General features: G+C 36.6%; 1 protein-coding gene across 2 annotated transcripts in view; it reads left to right on the forward strand.

The window, feature by feature from the left end:
* The first annotated feature begins 1,341 nt into the window (after positions 1-1,341).
* Positions 1,342-22,662, forward strand: part of stk39 (serine threonine kinase 39) — a 28,683-nt gene continuing 7,362 nt past the window's right edge. Inside the window, exons 1-16 of one of the 2 annotated variants that reach the window (XM_015001383.2) lie at positions 1,342-1,708; positions 3,633-3,745; positions 3,923-4,031; positions 4,283-4,424; positions 4,816-4,871; positions 6,099-6,208; positions 6,851-6,952; positions 7,302-7,435; positions 7,738-7,786; positions 8,968-9,033; positions 14,800-14,922; positions 15,455-15,484; positions 15,835-15,891; positions 16,621-16,697; positions 22,339-22,391; positions 22,589-22,657. In XM_015001383.2, the coding sequence (XP_014856869.1) occupies positions 1,609-1,708; positions 3,633-3,745; positions 3,923-4,031; positions 4,283-4,424; positions 4,816-4,871; positions 6,099-6,208; positions 6,851-6,952; positions 7,302-7,435; positions 7,738-7,786; positions 8,968-9,033; positions 14,800-14,922; positions 15,455-15,484; positions 15,835-15,891; positions 16,621-16,697; positions 22,339-22,391; positions 22,589-22,657 (1,390 nt within the window). In that variant the 5' untranslated portion in view covers positions 1,342-1,608. The remainder of the gene's footprint in view (positions 1,709-3,632; positions 3,746-3,922; positions 4,032-4,282; positions 4,425-4,815; positions 4,872-6,098; positions 6,209-6,850; positions 6,953-7,301; positions 7,436-7,737; positions 7,787-8,967; positions 9,034-14,799; positions 14,923-15,454; positions 15,485-15,834; positions 15,892-16,620; positions 16,698-22,338; positions 22,392-22,588; positions 22,658-22,662) is intronic. The other variant, XM_015001384.2, reaches the window with a different exon arrangement.

Here is a 22,662-nt window from a genome sequence, read left to right on the forward strand (position 1 = left end):
ATGTGATTGATAACATTATTGATTTATGTGCAACATTGGCACATAATAATCTGTGCCCATTGATTGGTCGCATTGATGGGTGAAGGAAACAAGCTGAAGAAGATCTAATTGAATTCTTTATTTTCAAGGCCGTGGTTATGGATAAATGTGTAAGTGCTTTTTTTATTTGCTCATATTTTTATATTTTGCTATAGGTTTCAGCTGGCAATTAGTAAATTATCATGTCCCTTTTTTAATATAGTTAAAAACTTGTTTGAAAACATTGTACTTGGATTGAAGAATCAAAACAGTTTTATTGTCAAAAGAATAGTAATATAAAAATAAATATTTAATACTAGATTTTGTACAAGAAAATGCAACTGCAACTAAAGGGAAGATGTGAAGGGAAGAAATCTAGTGCTCTTTATGCTTTGTATTAAAATTGACAAGAATGTCCCCTTGTTGTCCACTGCAGAATGTAAAAATGATCTGTCAAGTCTTTGGGACGATCGCGCCATCTTCTGGCCAACATTAGAAGCGTCAGTATCAGGAATGGGAATTTCGGCACGGTGCCAGGATCCGCACCATTTACCTCCACTCATAGACCAAGTCTGTTCTAAATAAATATATAAAGAAAGACGTCTCAAACAATATAAAACATAAAATAATCATGAACAATTACCACTGTAGACACTTGTCACACAGACAGTCTAAAACATTTTGCCATTGATTTTTTTCTTCCTACACCTTGTTGCATTATTTCTGTTCTAATCAAATTAAAAGTTTGACAAAGCTTTCAACTTAGCACTCAGGCATTTAGGTAAATGTTTTTAAACACTAATTGTAACATCAACATCAAAGCCAATAACGGAAAAAAAAATAGAATTATGACTTTGTATCTCATATCACCTCGAAACTCAAAACTGGACTTTATATTTTACAATTATGTATTTGAATGCCACAATTAGGATTTTAGATAATCATTATGACCTTAACTGTGACATTTCTGTCTCTCAAATGACTGAAAACCTCAATCATGGAACACGCAACCATTGTCAAATAAAAAATAATTAATAAAATGAAACTAGACTGGTGTCTGATCTCTTCGTTCAGTCCGCTAAATGAACCGGCACACTGAGCCGGATCAGTCGCACCGGACGTATTTCTACTCAATGTGACTACATTAACTCGTCACACATACGTGTCAGTGTCACTAATTCTGAAAGCTGCCAAGCCATTTTATGTGATAATCATAAAATCTAATTAGGGATAATTAGTTTTTAACATATTACTTAATAACAATTGAAACCGTATTTATCAACTCTTAATTCGTCCAAACAGATCATGGTTTCGAAAATTGTCTTCCTCTGTAGCGGCACATCGTGTTGTGAACTGATAGTGCGCGCGCGTGCTTGTGTGGTTTGTGCCAGTGAGCGCGCGCGTGTCTCTCTTCTGTGTGTGTGTTCCGTTATTTTCCGGGTTGTGCTCAGTCAGGCAGGCAGGGTCTGTGGTGGTTGTAGCGCTACAGCTGCCAGCTGACACTTCCACCGAGGAGGAGCTGAGGTCAAACTTGGCCGTCTCTGTTTCTCTGTCTGTGACCGAGGCGGCATCACCACCACCATCATCATCATGGCGGATCAAGGCGAATCTCTGGTTCCCGTCCACCATCCACAACCTACCATCAGCTGGCCAATTACCAGGGAGTCCTACGAGCTGCAGGAAGTCATAGGTTAGTATCCGGAGAAGCGGTGTTGTTGTGGTGGGCAGGCAGCCCGTGGTGGGTTATCTGTCGTGAGCGAAGGAGAGGGGCCTACCGGCTTTTTTTTTTTTTTTTAAATATATGCAGCAGCCTCCTCTGCTTTGCAATGCGGATGTTAACAGAGACTGTCGGAGTCTACCGGTCTACAGTAGATCTGCGCAGACGAGGCGGAATCAGTGTTTCTGCATGGGGGTGTAAATGTCACATTGAATAAGTCCTCTTTCAGCGCTCACGGATTAGATGCTATCGCTCCAGCGACAAACTACAAGTTTATTAGTTATTGCTGAAATCACTGCTGCTGTGCCCTTCCTGAGCTGGCACGCGAGTGGAAATATAAAACAGATTGAAATCATCCCAAAATCAGTAATGTTCACGATGTACTTTTCAAAATGAACAATTTAGTCAGAATTATCCACCATTAATAGGGACTTTCTTACTCTTAATTCAAAAAAGAAAAAAAAACAACATTTGAATTTACTCTGCAACTACCTTTTTTTCTTATCGTCAGTCTTTTTAAGGAAACTCAAGTCATCTTTTGAAGAACAGAAAATCCCAAAATATACAATTGTATATGTGAACATTTGCAAGTATTCAAAGCTATATGTGAACTGCAGTAAGTTTTTTTTTTTTTTTTTAATCACTAGAATAATTGGTAAAAAGTACTACAGCTGCCCTTCCTCCCATACCCTGCAAAAAGTTCCAGTGCAAATGAAATAGCTCCTTCCATATTTTTATAGTTCAGGTCATTTTGTTCTCAGTGTTTCATTATATCTTGTGTTACAACTCTTTTGTTTATACATTCATCACAACAACCATTATTTGTGTGACAAGTCATCTGGTCTATTATGTCATTCCCAAAGCATGTCATAACATAATTATGCTGTTGAACTTGCTATTTAGATACACACACAGTCCCCTTTCCCCACCACCAGCCCTTCACTGTTTGACAATCAGAATAAATGTTTCATGTTTTAGGTCAATGACGATTACGCAGTGTATGCATACCTGTATTTATAATATTTTTTATTGACTTTTGCGGGAGATGAAAGGTAGAATTGTTTATACAGTATGACATGAGGAAAGCATTTTGGTTTCTGTTTACTTTTGCAACTAATTCAACAATATGTTTACGTCATTGTCCATTTGAAAGACCCACGTGTACCCAACCTTTAACTTTTTGTTCGGTTTCTTGGGACGTGTAAGGTTTCACGCTTCTCTGCCAGACGTCTGTGTATTTCCAATGATGTAAGACAAGGAAACAGTGTATTTGAAGTTTTGCCTTAAAATAGATCCACAGGTGTGTGTACTTATAGTTAACTCAAATGCTGCCTGTGAACTGTAAGAAGTTTAGTTGACTTCTGAAAGGAACTGATTGCACCAAATTTATTTGGAGTATTGCATTAAAATGGGATGAGTTCATATTTCTGCTACACTGTTCAGATTTAATTTGCTAAGAAAATAAATAGAAATATGTGTAGTCCTGTACACATTCTGCACTACTTTTCATTGGTTTATTATGTGAAACCCAGATAAAATATGCAAAAGTCTGTGGTAATATTTGTTAAAATGTGGGGAGTTGTTTAAGAGTTACTTGTTCTCACAATCAGCAGTCCCATCTCACATGACATAAAGCATGCCTTATCCGCCAGTAACAGTTGGCAGAGTGCCGTGCGTCCCAGCAACTTGATGTCGTCGTGTGATCATGTTTGAAAAGAGTGGTGCACTCTGCTTGCGTTTGCTCCAGTTGTCACAGATGAAACATGAAAGCTGTTACCTAAACACAAATGCCTCAGAGGGATGTTGAAATGTAAAGTCCTCCAGCTGTGCATGTGACGCTAGTCCCTCTTGGCTTATATCCCCCTGTGCTGATGCTGATGTGCGGTTGTGATTCCAGGCAGCGGGGCCACAGCTGTGGTGCAGGCGGCCCTCTGTACCCCCAGACAGGAGCGCGTGGCCATAAAGAGGATCAACCTGGAAAAATGCCAGACCAGCATGGATGAGCTGTTGGTGAGCACATTTAATATGGGCTATTTTCTCAGCCTTGTGCTTTTACACCACTCTCTAATGATATGCTGCTACATTACCTCTGATAGCTACACCTTTAAAGTTACACACATTTCTATGGTTATCTTGAATCCTTAGGGATAAAATGTTTTGTGTCGTGCAAATGTTCTTCGCCTACAGAAAGAAATTCAAGCCATGAGTCAGTGCAGCCACCCAAACATCGTCACCTACTACACTTCCTTTGTTGTGAAGGATGAACTTTGGTTGGTGATGAAGCTCCTGAGTGGAGGTGAGTTTAGTATGATGTAAAGTTAATAGTAGTAGAGGTCATTAATATTTTTATCTCCTTCCTTTGATTTTCTCATATCAGTGATCGACACTGGTATTTCCTATATTACCACAGGCTCATCAGGCTCAGTTGTAAATTAATTCCAATGAGATCTACTGTAATGTATTGTACTGTTGTCGTTTTTTTTGTCTGTTTAATTTATATGTTTGAAAATTGGAGGAATACCTCTTCTTGTGCTTGATGTTATTTAGGCTCCATGCTGGATATAATTAAACATGCGAGCAAAGAAGAGGATAAAAATCTTCGAGCATTAGATGAGCCAATTATTGCCACAATATTAAAAGAAGTTCTAGAGGGCCTGGACTATCTCCACAGAAACGGACAGATTCACAGGTAACACTTTTAGTTTCTGTCTATTATTTCTAATAGGAAGATTTTTTTTTTTTTTTAATGAAAAACTATCATTAAAAATATATATTAGTGAAACAAGTACTTGTTTTGCGAGAGCACACACTCCTATGTGAAACCCTGAAATAATGACCGGGATGAAGCGAATGAACAAGCTGCCAAAGTAAAATCCTAAAGTGAAATACAAAGTTCTTTGTGTTCTGTTCACGTCCTTGATTTCAAGGTCAGTGTGAATATGGGGCGTAAACCTCTATGAGCCCCTCGGGCACAGTTCTAGATAGTGATAGTCAGTGGGATCTGTTAACATAAATGGAAGAATCGATGTTGTCCCACGTGACTTTGATGTTTTACTCCATTATTGTTTTGCTGACCTCAGGGATGTGAAAGCTGGGAACATCCTACTGGGAGAAGATGGATCTGTTCAGATTGCAGGTTTGTTACATTATCACACTCTCTTCTGCTTTTTTTCTTTTTAAAGAACCAATGTTGTCCTAATTTACAGGTTACAGCATTACTTTCTGGGCTCTACTGTAACACACTGGCGTACTTTAGCCTTGCAGGGACATATATTTTTTGGAATGTTCTTTTACATTTTGTATTTGCATAACGTTGACTGAATTCATGCAAATAGAAAAAAAAAAACTGTCCAAAACCTGAGGCTGACTGATTGGAAGATTTGTTTGAACCATACAGAAACAAAGAAAGTTGGATGTATTTAAGATTGATGCGTTTTAATTAAGCAAAATATTTTCAACGTGGATACATTTTTGAATGTGACCCTCTAACTTATATTACCCCAAATAGTGGATACTAAATAACTAGCTAAAATCACAATATTTTGATAATAATATAATTATTGGATATACCTAAAGAGCATTTGACAGTGCTTGAAAAACTAGAAATTATTTAAAAAAAGAGTAATATTCTTTGTAGAAGTGTAATTATGTAGCAAGATGACATTTAGAAAACAAAATGTAAGCGGATAAAGGAAAAACAAATAAAATTCAGCATATCCTCTAGATGAGGTCAGTTTTAGGTTTAGCTTTAAATACAAACATCATGTGCTTTTTTTCACTATTTGGGGCGTCACATCCTGGACCTGTAACCATCAGTAATGTAGGATCGGTTTCAATATCTTAAGTGGAAAATTTTTCACCCAGTTGAAGTGGAATTGCAGTGATTCATCCTGAAGGTGGAAAAAGTGAAGGCAGGTTTTTCAGCATTGCTTTGGAACAGGATGGTTCGGGTAATATTCCATACATGAAGGAACAGTGCTCTCTGGACTTGGTTTGTGAAAAAACAATTCCAAGGTCTCTCAGTGTAACACACTGAAGGCTAAACAAGTGTCACACAGAGCAAATTTGGATTGACAGTGAACAATAAACACCTAATTTACTCTGTGACAATCTAAAACAATCAAAAATTTGGGATTTTCTTTGTCTTGATGCAGGCCTCTTTTAACGGAAGATGTTTGAACTCAGACAAATTTTATAGAGATGAATATATAAGTCCATTGAGAATATTTAGGACTACTTCCTTTGCTAGAATGTACACCTTAACACTGTCAAAGTCCACCAAACATGCAAAGTAAAGACATTTTTCTGAACAGTCTCACATTTTTATGATGGTAACCACCATGTTTATGTTTTGTTACTACAGATTTTGGTGTAAGCGCCTTTTTAGCTGCGGGGGGCGACATGACGAGGCACAAAGTTCGAAAGACTTTTGTTGGAACGCCGTGCTGGATGGCTCCAGAGGTGATGGAGCAGGTAAGTCTTTTGTACTTTTCAATTATTCCTCTGTTTGCAGATACAGATTTATACAAGCATCATCCTTATTATAGCCATTTTCTAACTTGTTTAACATACATTTAGAGATCTCAGAGACCATAAACCCACGCATTAAGTCAATGTTTAAGTTTTTCTGTGAAACAAAAGTAAATTAAATAAAAAAGTATTAGTTGTTACTGGAAATACAAATGTAAAAAGAATGTGAAAATCCAAATAATTAAATACCAGACGTAACGTGTCTGATCAGCATAACTTTTCTTTTTATAAAATTAAAATGTTTTAGTTACATTTATTTTTAAATAGAAATTATTACTGGTTCAGGATTACATGCTAATGTAGTTAAGAATCTTTTCCTGTCACAGAGTTTTTTTTTCCACTTTAAATAAATGTACTAAAATTAAATCAAACATTTCTTAGAACCTTTTAGTGTAAGATTATGCAACAACATTCACTTAAAGCCATTTTACATAATTTTACTTGGGACTCCAGTAAATATAGAGAACATTTTAAGCTCCAGATGTTTTCATTGTTTTCTATATTAGTTATGCTTATCACTAATCATAAATCCTCTGAGCCTTGCATAAGTAAGTCTTATTGTCTTTTATAACCCCATGTCTGCAGGTTCGAGGCTATGATTTCAAAGCAGATATATGGAGTTTTGGAATTACAGCGATAGAGTTAGCAACAGGTTCTGCACCCTATCACCGATACCCTCCAATGAAGGTAAGTGTCATGGACCAAAAAAAAATGTATTAAATTATTTGCATGGAGTCAGTTAGATACAAATGCCATAAGAAGGAACTTTGCAAGACTAATTTAGGTCTAACCAGTCAGATAACACCCGGTCTAATGCTCAAATTTATATTCAGTAACATATAATACAAGTCAATCCTGATTGTATTGAGAAAACTCAGGCAATTGAATAAGTCATTGACAATGCAACAATCTATTTTCCTTCTTCAAATCCAAACATCTAAAAAGACCCAATTTTCTTATTTTAAAAGCACTATCCTTTTGATAGTGCTGCTTGAATGTCTGGGTGTTTTTTGACCGTTTTTCCTTGTGCTTTCAGGTTTTAATGCTTACCCTACAGAATGATCCGCCCACTCTGGAGACGGGTGTTGAGGACAAGGAAATACTAAAAAAATATGGAAAATCATTTCGAAAGCTTATAACTACGTGCCTTCAGAAAGACCCTGCAAAAAGGTTGGTGCCACAACATATGAACGAGCAGAAATGAAGCAGTTTGTACTAAATAACAAGAACTTGATTTTATTTAACTTTTAGACAGTGATCCAGTTTTGGACATGCATAATCATGACTCTTGTTTTTCCTGTTTGAAGTGAATCAATCAGATTTCCTAAGTTTTTGCTTTATTTGTGTGTTTTTTACTATAGCATTTCTTTCCCATGTCTAGGAGAACTTTTTCTCCATATGTTTGATTAATTGAGCTTGACTCTTTCTTGTTATATTTTTCCAATGGCATTTTCTCTTTGTTTTGTCTCTAGGCCTACAGCAGCTGAGCTTTTGAAGTGTAAATTCATACAAAAGGCAAAGGTATTTCTTTAATCTCAAATATTTGCTGCACTGTCTTTGTTTGGTTTTATTAACATTTGATGGGTTGAAGCCATATTAGATTCTATTGGTTATTTTCATACACACAACACACTCAGACATTGAGGTGTAGTTGACTTTTCATGTAAAACAGACCACTTTTAGTTGACTTTACATTCAATCATGTCACTGATTTTGTTTTGGTAAATAATAAAAAAAGGGAGTTAAGACAGGTGCATCTCAACAAAAGTAGAAAATCATCAGAATTTAATTCGGTTCCAAAACTGAAATTTGTATAGATTTTTTGCTTACAGATTTTTGTATTTTAATAAATCATTTGTAATATTTTTTGATGATTAATACAGTATACAGGAAATGAAAGCCCCAAATTCTGTATCTCAGAAAATCCCAAGATTGAAAATTCAAATATTACTCTGAGTAATAAATCCGTTTAATAATATAAGAGTTTCATTTTTTGTATTGAACTAACAAAATAAGTGCACTTTGAGTAGATATTAAATTTTTGGGGGGATTCTCTTGTTTTTAAATTACTATCTTATGTCTCTAACTAAGCATTTTTTTAATAGACGACATTTGTATGCAAACTAAACTTGTGCAAAACCAATAGATAAGAAACGTGATTTTAAGGATGCTTGCCACCACTAAAAGGCCTGCCTCAACGTTGTTGTTAAGTTGCATTTAAATGTTTTAAACTGTGAGCTACATCCCATCCCATCTTTGAAGTCATGTGGCCAGCTCTGTTCCACAGAAGCTGATTAACATCAGAACTGTAGATAATTTGCAGAGTTTGCGGCATGATGGAGCAGTGATTATCAGCATTGTCTCACAGATAGGATCTCGGCAGGGTCTTTCTTCTCTTTTTGCTGCAGGCGTTTGGGTATGTTTCAGATCTACAGCATGAAAAATATGTTGCAAGTCATTGCCAAATAGTTTCCTCTTTGACACCTACGGTACTTTTCAGATTGACTGAATTAGGATTTTAAAAATATGCTTTCAAGTATTTGTCTTCATGTCTTACTGATTTACTTGTCATGCATACTTTTTTATGCCTCCTCCAATGTTTGCAAGTATGGGAAGGACCCTGTTTAAATTTGTGGTTTGCATGGCATTGTCCAACTTTGATGATTAAATTTTTTCCTTACTTTGTTCATTTTGCCCTGCAGAACAGAGAATATCTTGTTGAAAAGCTTTTGAGTCGTGCACCAAAGATATCTCAGAGAGCAAAGAAGGTATGTTTATGTGATATTTTGCCCTCTTCAATAACAAAGTTATTGGTTAAACATTAAAAAAAAAAAAAAAAAAAAAAAAAAAAAACTTGTGGATGGATGGACTGCTTTCAATCCAGGATGTTGAATTTACAGTCAACACAACGTATGGACTCTGTCTTCCTTTAGCACCTCCAACAACTTTTACCCCTATGCATAGACAACATAAAAATGTGGGCCACAGTCGCATAAGAGTCATGCTGTGCAGATCCACTGACCCATGTGTTAGTATGACTTTAAGAGCAGCTTCCTGCGTATGTCAAGACAAACCTGGATAAATGGATTGTTAACATAAGTTAGTAAAACTGTTATGGCCAACAGGGAGGAAGTGCCGTTTTTCAGGCACAGCTGATGTTAGCTTTACATAATACTCCCCTGATGGCCAGGTCTGAGGCAGGATCAGAGGGAAGGGCGGCTGAGTGGAGGGGTGGAAATTCACTGACATGGTTCAGTCTAAATAGAGGGCATAGTAGACAGGACAACCATTAATGTTCATGACGTTATAATTACGCACAAACGGGGTAGGGTGGCATTACGTTGTTGATGGTTTATGTGTGAACTACAGACAGGCTTTCAGTGCCGGTAACAGAGGGAAAGGGTACAGGCTGCTCTGTTATTCAGGAGTTCTATAACAAACCCGGACAACATGCTTTATAGATTTGCTGTCATGCAGTTGTGTAAAATCAGAAGTAAAACGAGCTTCAGAATTGTGAATTTGGAGAGTATTACTGTACTATAACATTATAGCAAAAATACCTTTTTAGAATGGATAATTGTGAAAACTGAAAACTTATTTTAGCTAGTCCCTTAATGTCTACATTACTTTTCAGATGTCTTAAAGGAATAGTGCTGGTATTTTGGACTGAGGCTATATGGAATATTATGGTAGACTGACTGTTTTTTTTTTTTTTTTAGCTTTATATCGTGCTATATGTGATTCCCTCATCAAAAACATAGCTGGGTTTTTACTTTAATTCTTTCATTCATGTTTGAGAAATCCTTAAATTTCCTGTGGCAGCCATTTTGCTGTGCCTAAGCACTTGCTCTTTCAAAGCACCGCCTATTCCACAAGGCTGCTCCTTGTAAATGAAGAAGCATTGTTGTGATGACATGCTGAAAGAGTAGGAGCTTCTTAAAGGGACAGAGGCCAATTTCTAGATGTCAGACACAACTATGATATAAAGTCAGACTTCTTTTAACCCTTTTACGCTGAAGTTTCAAGCGTCTGCCTAAATAAATCTTCCTTATTTTAATTGTAAGTAGTTCTTTAAATGTCCTGTGAGATGATATACTTACCCATGTATCAATAACAACTGGAACTTTCAATATCCAGCAAGTTATTTTCGCAATATACCGTCTATTAAACGAGTGCCCCCCGGATTAATTACACTCTCTGCAGCTGCAGCTGTGAAGTTACCGTATTAACCCGATACTTGCTGGAAAGTGCAACGTCTCCCCTTTCAGAAACCGTTGGAATTTTTCAGATAGCGCTACGTGTGTTGGAATTACGGTACTGCAAATTTGGATGTGTCGCCGCCGACATGTTCCAGTCTAGAAGGGTTAAGTTGTTTTGATGTATAATATACAACAACTGAAAGTAACAAAGTTACTTGATTTTGGTACAACATGACTCAATCTGCCTGGAAAATACATAATGCCCTTTAAAGATGCTTGTTAGGTAATGTTTATAGTGGCATTAATTGGCATAGCTAAATTCAGATTACCTGGAGGCTAGTTTGACATAGCGGTTTATGCTAATGGTGTTTAATGCATCTTTAAATAATTCCCATCCTTAACTTTGATGACCATTTAAAAGGAAGCCAATAAATATCTTAACAGGAAATGAAAATAGGAGGCTGTACAACACCAGAGATCTTCCTGTATGAAACTTGTACTGAGAACTAAACATTGAAAGATTTTGCTGGTAGTAGCAGCTGTCTGACAGAAAAATATAAATGTGTAAAAATCTAGAAAGTAGAGTTCACTAATCCCAAGTGGCACCACACCATCTCCTATCTCCATTTCCTGGTAACCAATCATTGACTTACCACTGAGAAGTGGTAAACCACTCAATTCTAAAGTAACAAAGACATGTCAAACAGCACTTGCATAAATCTCTATAAGGTTTTTGTGACTGGACTTGGTTTAGGATTGGAAGTCTCCTTTGGTCCCTCTTAAATTAGGTATAAAATTCAGCCTCTGGGATCAACTAATTTGGATTTATTCTAAATGAAGATAAAATTAGAACTATTTATTGTATGCAAAACATTGGCTGTTTATAACTTTTTAGTAGAACTGTGCTTCTGAATCCTTTTAAGCTATCCCTTTACTATTGATAATATAGGTTTCTAAAGGTTTTTTAAGTTTTCTTTTGGATTTGGCTGCTTTGTTTTCACATTTTTTTGACCTATCCAGTATAATATGTGTGTTATACAAGTCATTTCAGTCCGGTCTATTAATAATGCAAACATAAAAAAAATATTTTGAACTTGAGTGATAAACCACTGGTTTGTCTAAATGTAAAACACAACATTGCAAAACCAAATTTTAAATGTGCTCTTTAAGCACTTTCTTTTTCACAACCTTTTGAAAACTCAGGCTTGGTTCCCCTTTCTTAAGTTGAGTATGAAACCTGCCAAAGATGCAGTACATATTTAGCTTGGATCTGTGGTGTCTATATGTGGCTCTCAGGACCCACTTTCCTGCGTGTTTTAGATGTGTCCCCTCTCCATCAAACTTGACTGGAACGACTGCATTACTTCTGAATTCAGTCAAGTTCTGCAGGAACAAGGTTAAGCACCTCTGCACTAGACTGATAAACTGAAGCATGATGTGTATCCCGTGTCAGGCTTTCTGTGAAACATGTTCCTATTTTCTAAAAGACATGATTTAATATACTCTTCATCTGATGTGAATTTTATTTTAGGCCTGCTACTTCTTCTTTTGTTTTTGAGTCGTTCTCATTTTTTAAGTATACTCTGCATGATAATAGACATCAGTTCCATGGACTGGACAAATTGTGAGTAAAAAAGAGAAAAATGTTAAGACCCAGAGCAATCTGGAGAATAATTATTAAATACAAAAATGACTTATTACAGATTAGGTTATAAAGGATGTAATTTAAAACCTTCCCTCAATGTCGTAAAAATGTACAGCATGAAATACACAGTTGAAGGTCTGACTCAATGATGACTTTGGCTGTAGAAAATTTGCAGCAGAGCTGATGCCCTTGCTATTTTGCACAGATTTGACCTACAGAGTCCACTGCATTATAAGCTCAGCAACATTATCCAAAGCCTGCAGATACAAGCAGTACTGCAGAAACACAACCACCTCAGGATATTGTGACCTTAGCTGCTCCCAAACCTCACTGTTCAGCTCCTCTCTTTGCACAGCCTCCTTAAGTCTCTTGACCTTCTTGATCTGCAGCATTTTCCCATTGACCTATCACAACCCTTGTTGCTTGGCATTCAGTTTTTCTTTTCTTTTCTCTTCTTTTTTTTTTCTTTGTGTGAAATTTGGTAGTCATGGTAAAAATATTGACATATCTAAGTAACAAATACTGATAGAGTTTAAAATAAAAGGGCTGGAACTGCATATCAGGTGCACCTTCTCATTTTACAAGGGAATGAGAAAGAGATGGCAGATTCTTTCATCAGGAAAGTAATCACAGATGGTATCTAACAGATGGTATGAAAACTAGAAAAATAAAAAAAACCTTCAATTTATGGAAATTTTGGATAATGTAGGTAGAACAAAGCAAGTATTTGTTCCATGTTAAATTTGATTGTTAATAAAAGGAATATTGTGTTCACTAAGGTAGGTAGTTTTGAGTTGAAGAACCAGGATTACCAGCAGATGGCGCTCTAATACACACAATAAAAACTTCACAATAACCTGGTGGATCTGTTGTCAATGTAAAATATTGCAATGAATGTGGGTTTGAGTTATTGATTTAAGACATGCAAAAAACAAGCTGAACAAACAGAAAACAGATTCATATTGAGATTAATTTTATGCTCCAGTGGACACATGATAATCAAAAAGTTATTGAACTCTGTAATGATGTTTTCTAAATGCTAATTTTCAGAAGAGTTATCAATACAGAACGTGGAGAAGTTGTAGCCTCTGAAAACATCCAAATCTGCCTGTTGCTTGAGCAGGTTTGGCTTCTAGCTGAATCGATCTGTCTGTTTTGCTAAAGGACCCTGCGCAGAACTGGGAAAGCCTTTGTTCTCAGTCAGATTTAGAAGGTAAACCTGACACCAGCTGGAAGGGTAGTGCTCCTTTAACTGTGACCTCGACTAAAGCCGAGGGGAATTTATGGTGCTGGTTGCTCACAGATCTGTGTCAGATCTGTGTCGTCTCCTCTGTAATACTTTGGAGCTGAGCTCATCTCAGACTTACAAACTGTCCCAATTTGGGGGGCATTTAGTGTGGCTTTGAATAGCTAATTTTCATGTAAAACTCTCTAATGTTTGATTAAACAGCTTTACATAGAGTGACTTTGCAAAGCTATTCATACCCCAGGAACATTTTTGTTACAACCATAAACTGCCACCTATTTAATTTCAAGTTCTTTTGTCATAGATCAGTAGTAACAATGAACATAAACTTTATAAGTAAATTGCTATAAATAGTGTGTGGTTTTCAAATGTGGACTGAATGGTGTGCATTTGTTTCTAACCTGCTTTAATAGGTTACTCCTAAATAAAATTCAGTGCAACCAACTTCCTTCAGAACTTATCTAATAAGGTGATAAGAGTACTCCTGACTACCATTTCAACTCAGTTAAAATTCAGCATTTCCATTCAGGGCTCAGGGGTTTGTTAGCAAACAGTAGTGAACAAACAGCTTCATGAAAACCAAGGGCCGCACCAGATAGGTCAGAAATGGTTGTGAAAGCTGTTAAAGCAATGCTAATCATAAAAAAAAATGTACATTTCAAGCTTTGGGAAATTTTACAGAGCTCAACTGGGATCCAAAATAATAAAAATATGGTCCAACTGCAAACCTACTTATACATTAAATTAAATTAACAGGCCGGGCTAGTGAGCATTATTCCGAGTGGGCACCAAGAGGCAGCTTATAATTCTGGAAAAGCTGCAGAGATCCACAGCTCAGGTAGGGAAAACTGTTGATAAGACAAATTATGACTTGTGCACTCCACACATCTGACCTTTAAGGAAGAGTGGCACAAAAAAGACAACAAGGTCACACCTAAATTATTTTTTAGACGTTCATGCAAAATGCTGTGTAGTGGTAGTGAATGACTACAAACGTACAGATTTTGAGCAAAGCATACCCTTTCATGTGTTACACTGGTCTATTCAGAGTTGATGCCTAAATCCAATTAAAATGTACGACTTAAAAAATTATGTTCACATGCATGTTTCATTCAAGCTTGATCTATTTTAGAAAGTAGAATTGGTGCAACTGTTTGATTACTTTACAGATGTGCTGTATCCCAAAGACTTGCAGCTGTAAAGAAAGAGAAATGTGTTTCATTCTTTTTATTTGTAAATCATTCATCACTCTCAATCTGCTTCACATGCTCTAGTTCTTGTTAATCTAACATATAAAATCCCCGCAACATACAAGTTTGTGATAAAGGTTAAAGGGCGTTAATACTTTCGCAGACGTAAAAGTCTAAGTAAATCAAAGAAGAACAAACAAAGAAGAAAAAAAAACAAGGCACATGTAACATTAATGTTTGTCATGCCGGTGAAGGTGAGGAGAGTCCCAGGCTCCAGTGGCCACCTGCACAAGACGGTAGACGGGGACTGGGAGTGGAGCGACGACGAACTGGATGAGGGCAGTGAGGAGGGTAAAGCAGCGGTGAATCAGGGCAGGGTAAGTGAGGCATTACAAATACATTGAATTATTTCACAAACAAGACAGATTTACTGCTGTAACAGATGTTTTAAAATATTCAGGGTTACTAAGGTGTTTTATGTGAAGCATAAACCAGCATGAATCCTCCCCCTCTGTTTTTGACAGCGCTCATTCCTCCCCTCCTTGATCAGTTTGTTTTGTAGACATTAGAGGTTTGTCTAGAGTTCACTGTAGTGGAGGAAGGAGAAAGTGAAGTGTAGAACCCTTTGATAAATATGATATGGTAAAGAAATTTTATGTATTATACAATAAATAACATTTGTAATGATTTAAAACATAAATTACTGCTGATAGAATATCATTTAAGTTTTCTTTTAGTTGTCTCTGGTAGGTTGCTTTCAAAGAGTTGAGAAGCAGAATTGAATAAAATGTAAAAATATATTTAAAAAAATGAATGAAGTGTCTGACATTGATTATTTTATCGCTCTGTTATTAAGATTGTAATTATTAGTTACACAGATGAATGTGTAAATATGTTTTTTTTTTCCAGTCACGAAGGGTCAAATATGAGGCCAAAGACGTAAGTTAGATTCTCATCTCATTTATTATTTAAGGAAGAGAATTAACAATATTTATACACTTTCTTGATAAAGAAGCAATTAGGTAAATAATTTAACAAAAATTTACAGGTTTGGCTGCATGATAATTAGAAGACCAAATAAAATGCAATTAATTGAAAATGTTTTGTAAAAATAACAAGTTTAGCAATATTTTTACACAAATTTAGCGCATATTATTATATTTTTTGTGACAATGTATTGAAGTCAGCCAATCTCTCTTTTTTTTAATCCGCTCTTTTCTGTTTTTCTTCCAAGATGATTTTAAAATTCATAATTTGCGCAATCATGCCTCTCAATTTCTTCCTCCTAGAATGAGGAAGATGCCAACAATATCCCTATAGAAGGCTTGTCTGTACAGCATCCCCAGGTGAGGGATTCTGCAGAAGCAGCGCTAATTTGTCATGATTCAATGAACTTGATGCTGCAATGATTGTGTGTGTGTGTATGCATAATGTACATGTGCAGCTGGCGCTTTGTGTGTGGGCGTGTGTGTGTGGGCGTGCGTGTGCGTGTGCGTGTGTGTGTGTGTGTGTGTGTGTGTGTGTGTGTGTGTGTGTGTGTGTGTGTGTGTGTGTGTGTGTGTGTGTGTGCGTAAATGTGAGAGTGTCTGTCTCCAGGATGGATGCTCTCAGCAGTAATAACTCACAGTAAATGGCTGCCTGCCTGACAGTGCCAGCTCAGTGGATAGGTGTATCTACTCCCAAGACTTACTCTGTTGTCATTGTGAAAGTGAACCAGAGCATTTTTGGGGTTGTCTTATGTCCCACTTAAAAATTATCTGAGAAGACATTTTTTACTCAAATTATCAATTCTTTCTCACATAAAAGACCCATAATATTGCAATATAATAATTGTAATTATATAGACAAATAATACATCACACCTTTATTTATTGTTCCTTTTCTTTTCCCCTTACTTTCCCACCTTTCCCTACAGATTAGATAAAACAATTCAATCATGCGTTGCATTACAGATTCAGCTCTGCACACACTTTGGATTTATTCTGATTATATGCTCCTTTTTCACTGCAGGGCATGATTTTTTATTTTGTCTGTGTTGAAACGGCATAAAATAGGGTAAACTGATTCATTCCCAGGTATTTTCGATGCAGGTGGAACCATATGAGAATACACCCTTCATTCAAGGTGCTGTGAACATGGTACTGCGGCTACGGTAAGGCTGAACATAGTTTCCTACATTACTCGCGTACCAAAAAAAACATTCAGTATCTTCCAAAAGTATTCACTCCTCTTAGCTTGTTTAAATTTGGTCATTTTTACATAGAAACTTTAATATATTTTTGATAGGGGATTTAAGTGTCCGGCTAACCCAAAGTGGTGTTATTGGAGAATTGAAAGGTGGCTATACTTTTAAATATATAGGTAAAAGAAATAACGCACGAAGACGTAGTTCTTGCTGCTAGGCCACAGGCGAGCTTCGGAGATTTATTACACACTCTGCCACGGGACTCCTTCTGTGGCAACTCCTTAAATAGTATTTCCGCTCTTACAGTGTTAAATTGTGAAGTGGAAGGAAAATAATTGCTTTCGAATTGTAAAATGTGAAAAGCTTCAGGATGTAATTTTTCAAGGTGATTTAGATAAAGTCACTATTATTTCTTTATTTCAACTGGAGCAAGAAGGCTACAGATAAATCTGTTGTTCTGCTACAATCTTCTTTCAAAAGACTTTATTGTTAAGAAATACAGTGACATGAAGAAGTGAAGTCTTGTTGTTCAGCTAAAAATATCAATCTAGATACTTGGCTGTTGTCAAACGACAAAATGTATTAGCTGAATTTGAAAGAGATGGCAATGAAAGTCAAAATGAAATTGAGCTTTTCATCATATTAGTGTGCTTTCTATTACTCTGTTGATGATTCAAAAATGTTGGAGATGTAAAATAGAACTGGACTGAAGATGTGCAGAAATGGACATCCATTTATAGGTTTTTTTGATAGTTCAGAGTCTGTGGCTCCCCGGTGAGGCGGTTGCCGAGTGCTGATTTGCTCATGCAGACATCCGAAGGCCCCCCTCAGGCGTCAAGAACAGCACAGATTTTTTTTTTCTATTCAGTAACAAAACATAGGTCCAAAAACAACAGGTGGCAGTGAACTGCTTACTGCAGGGTAGTCAGCACTTCAATACGAAGGGCTTTGATGTGTTCGGCTCTCTGTTCTTCGTCTCTGTAACGTACAGAGATTTTGCCCAATAGTGCTCATAGATAATCAACACAACAGACAGAATCAATGCGAAATGCATTTAATCTCTCCAGAGTATTTGACGAGCTATATTAATTTAATATAGCTAGTGTCTGCTATAAATATTTCCGTAATGTGTGCGCAACCACTTATACTGTAAATGGAATCATAATTTTCATGAACTCTGCTAATAAAAATTTAATTTGAAGAACATATATTTTCAAAAAGTGGATCCCAAATGGGTTTTAAAAAATATAAAATGACAAGCATTAAATGACCAAATTCATGAGATAAGAATAAACATCAAATTGGTTCTCATTCTCAGGCAAGAAAAGTTGAAAGCTGATTAGCATGAGTTTATAGTAATGAGATTCCCTCTGAAGCAAATAGTTAGCAATTGGACCAGTCTGATTATTTTTCGTCGTGTTTTTCGAAAAAGTATGGAGAAGTCTAGAAAAAAGAATTACAAGTCTAAATGAATGTATGCACATATTAATAAAAGTAAACTGAAGTCTACTTATAATATTTGAAACGAGATAGGAGCAACTGAGATAGAGGTGACATCTCCATGTTTCTTTACAAGCCTCTTACAGCAAATCCAGAATCACATAAATGTCAGACTGTTCTGAAACATGGTGCTAATATTGAATTTTAGAGAAACATTGATATTTAGTCTCAGTGAGTTTGTCTGCAGTTGTTTCTGTAAAAAAAAAAAAAAAACATTCATAAACTTTAATCTTCTGCACAGCCATCCCAAGCTGCACACAAATTGACAAGAAAGTAATTGCTTTCCAGTTATTTACTTAAATGACTTTTTTTATGAGCTGCATTTACCCTTTTAACAGGACAAAGTTGAATTGATTAGATGGAGGAAGAAATCTAAAAAATTTATTTGGGGCTCTGTAAAACTGGGGCAAGACTATTTACAATTTTATGAGAGATGTAGATATTAAATAATAAATCTGTTGATTGTAGCTTTAAGAGTTATAAAATGTATGTAGTTCCTTCAAACATTTAAAACATTGGACTGTCTTAAAGATTTGATGAGCTGAACTACTTACATTTTCTGCTCGTCTTAACTGGGTTTGTTTGTGTGTGTTGCCCTCTTGTCATTGTTCTCAATCTTGTTTGTATAATTAGAACATAAAAATTGCTAGATTATTGAACAGAATCTCAAAGATCTGATATTTTTTCTGGCCAAATAATGCAGTATACCTAAGCACAAGAAGGCTTCAGTTTAAATGAAGGAGACTCAAAGTTAAATGACTTTCACCACTGTTCAAACATAAAGTCAGAGGGGAGAAAAGAAAGTGGAAATTGTATGTTTATGGAGACTGTTGGCTATTGGTGCTGCGTTCAGTTTCTCTTCACAATCAGAAATCCGATCCGGAAATGACATCATTACCTAGTTCAGTATGTTTTAGCAGCAAGTTGGAATACCAGTGGCATGTACTAAATTTTCTGTAACAAACTAAGTTGCGATTTCAAACCGGTAACGTATTTTTCTCTATTTGATACTTTGAAACACTTATGCGTGATAGCAATGCGCTTCCGTATTGCCTAGATTACTTGTATCACATTTTGCAGTGAGTGAAGCCTCTACAGATAATGGGAAGACTCACATTATTATATTAAAGTTGCTCTGATTTATCCATTCGTGCTGCTTGTCTTGGAACACACATAGTTTGGAAATGTTGGCAGCTGTTTGGAAACTATAGTCTCCAAAGGTCTGCATTGTCTAAGGAATTCACACAGACTGAGAAAAACCAGCCACAAAACTCTAATCAGTGAATCTCTATCAGTTGGTTCTTCTGTTTGCACATGACAGGAAACAGTGCTGGCCTATACAGGCCAACTCTGGGATCATTCTAAGTGGGGCTTTTTGTATATATATTAATGTCTGAGTGTTCATTCAGAGGTTCTTCCTACACACCAGACCAAAATAAAACAGTGTTGGTGGATGAAGTGTTGTCTTCCTGTGACTTGTGCAGAATCTGTTTTATTTTTCTTTTTTTACATTGCTCCTAAATATTTTTAGATGAAGGCTTCAGAGTTTCAGGACATTTATCATAGCAGCTTTGATCACCATGACATGCTGCCTCATCAGCCAGCATTGGACAACCAGGTCATTTTCCTGAAAATGAAAGTAGCCACGCTCAGTCATAATAAATTGAAGGTAAATCAGAGCTAAGACTGTTTATAAAGTGCTGTGTGTAATAAACTCATTAGCGATCTGTCTTCATTTGTGTGCGTCTTGAGTTATGGTTTAAAGTTCCTCACAAATGTGACATATGGGTTTGTGGAGTGATTTATATAACTGGACTGGAAACCAAATTAATCTTATCCCAGGAGTGGTGTTGGTTTTCAGCAATATCAGTTCCTGCCTGCCCCATAAAACGGAGGCTCCCAGCACACGAAAACATTTTCTCAGATTCGTACAGCAGTACTACTTGATCTGCATAGAGAAAAAGTATAAAATATTTTACTCTGTTCTTCTATTGGAATGTTGTACAAAGGCTTGACTTTTTTGTTTGCAACATCATACCACACATGCATCAGCGATGCAGGGTTGGTGGAGATAATAAGGCAATTAGACAGCTGCTACCTTAGTACTTGTATCACTATGTCGAAATTAAATTAATGAGATATGTCCCCCTGCCCTACATGGTTTGCTCGTTGACAACAACATCCCATTTTTCCTCTGAAGTTGTGCCTTTATGGTGAATTTAATTATTTCTCTAATGAAGCTTGTTTACAATCATTGTGCCAGATAGTTTTCCTTCAGCACCTACATTCATTACACCTTTCAGTGTGAAAATTGTTATCAAAAGGTCAGATTGTGATGTTACTGGTAATGACAAAACTTCACAGGATTATCACTCACCTTTATTGTCACCCTCCCAACGGAGTGTTTGAACACCTGCGCGATGTTTTGATTTCAGAGCGCCTCCTCGTTGTTATAAAAAAGAGGGAAAATTGTCTGTTTGGAGAGAGATGTTGTTTTCTCTCCCAACATCGAGAGAAAACACAATTAGCAACTGGAATGTGAATATTGTGGGACACTGAGTAATGACTAGACTTAAAGTCCTCCAAAGGTTTGGAGGCCAAATCAACGGGAAAAAAAGAGATTTACTGCATTTTTTTTTTTAGGATATCACAAAAAATATTTTAACAACAACAAGAATAAGACTGAATAAAAATATATTTACCTACACAACAATGAAGTTAAGATGCAGCATTGTTGTTCAGACATCAACAAGGATGAAATTAGGCTGAGATACATTTTTGTGGTAATCGCTTTCATTACTGCAACAGTGTCATCAAGGTACAATCTCTTGATTACCTTAATTGGATGGTTTATAGATGCAGTAATGAGGCAGAAATAACCTCTGACATTTTGCCGCCAGTTTTGAGCATCTTTTATCTTTTGTTGGTGTGCAAAGGGATGCATTAGTAAACACGGGGACCATTCAGATTTACAGGACATTTTACTATATGGTCATCGCAGCAATTGGAGAGGTCACCAAAACTCCATAAATGATTAAAATGACACAGCAGTAAGGAGTTCCTCAAGTATTCAAACAGGACACCAACATTTTCAGATCCTGTGTGGTCCACAGATTTTGAAAACCAAATACATCAACATAAAATAACTTTGTTTTCTTATTAGCTTCACTGACAGTTGTTGCTTCAATGTTACATTCTCCACAGTTTTTAATCACTGAAACAACCCAGCATGACTTTTACTACTCTACAAGACAGATAAACATCTATCTTGTTTCGTACTCTTCTCAACTAAAATGTATTTGCAGAATATTCTCTGTACCAGAAAGCAATCTCACAAATCAATAAAATATATCTACTGATATATTTTCTGCATACCTTTCTGTACACTGTACGAGCTTACTTTGTATATTGTATTACTTAAATGTTCAACAAGTCAGCCAAAAAGTCAGCTGCAGGCGCACAGGACGATGGGATTTAGATTGCTATCCTCAGGTCAATATCTGATCAAAGAATAATGCAACTAGTTTGACTACTTACCTAAGGTGGGTAGAAATATACCGATCATCTCTGAAGGTGGGAAAAGTGTCTTCAACAATGCTTTCACACCTGCATTTAGCACTATTAGAACATGATCATCTTGCTCAGGATGAGTTTTAGTGCCAAGTGTGAATGGGGTCAGAGAAAACCATCTAACACTTTCTTCTGCTGTCTTACTAAAGAAGACGGTAGACTGTAGGAACAGTGTAATGAACAATAGAAGCAGTTTAGAAATTGTAACCTTGAACAAGGTTGGTATATGTTATTACTGAAAACCAGCCTGTGTTGACTTAGTTTGAAGCCTGATTAGTAGGTAAAAGGCCTTAGTTAAAACTGTGTGCCTGACTAGTGGTCCCATTTTTCTGTCTCTGCTCTGAACAGAATATGACCGAATCATCCAATTCAAGGATGTGGCTTTGTATTTCTAAACACCTTTCTCCTGTAGTTTCTAATCCTATTATCTGTGCATCCAGACATGATCTCCTGTTTGTTCCCTAACCTTCAGCTGCCCAGTCATGTTTCATTCCAGGTGCAACCCTGTGGCTCATACTCCCCCTGTCTTCCCTTTCAGGAACTCCAAAAAGGAGCTGAATGACATTCGGTTTGAGTTCACCCCTGGGCGAGGTAAGAGCTCAGTCTAAATTAATTTCCCTAAATTGCACTTTTCTTTGTAATAACATTCTCTCTCTCTCCTTATCGATACGGGCATGTATTAGGCAATATCATTGCGCTGTGGGCAGCATCTAATTTTGTGTGTAACACAATTACCTGCTAAGTGGAATGATGCTAGCCAAATATTTGTCATGTTATTCCCTCACAAGACACTGCTGATGGCGTCTCCCAGGAGCTTTACTCAGCCGGTCTGGTCAATGGGCTCGATGTCTTAATTGGTAAT

The sequence above is a fragment of the Poecilia mexicana genome, unplaced genomic scaffold (assembly GCF_051168715.1).
Source record: "Poecilia mexicana isolate PSO_F unplaced genomic scaffold, ASM5116871v1 scaffold_2, whole genome shotgun sequence".
NCBI lineage: Eukaryota > Metazoa > Chordata > Actinopteri > Cyprinodontiformes > Poeciliidae > Poecilia > Poecilia mexicana.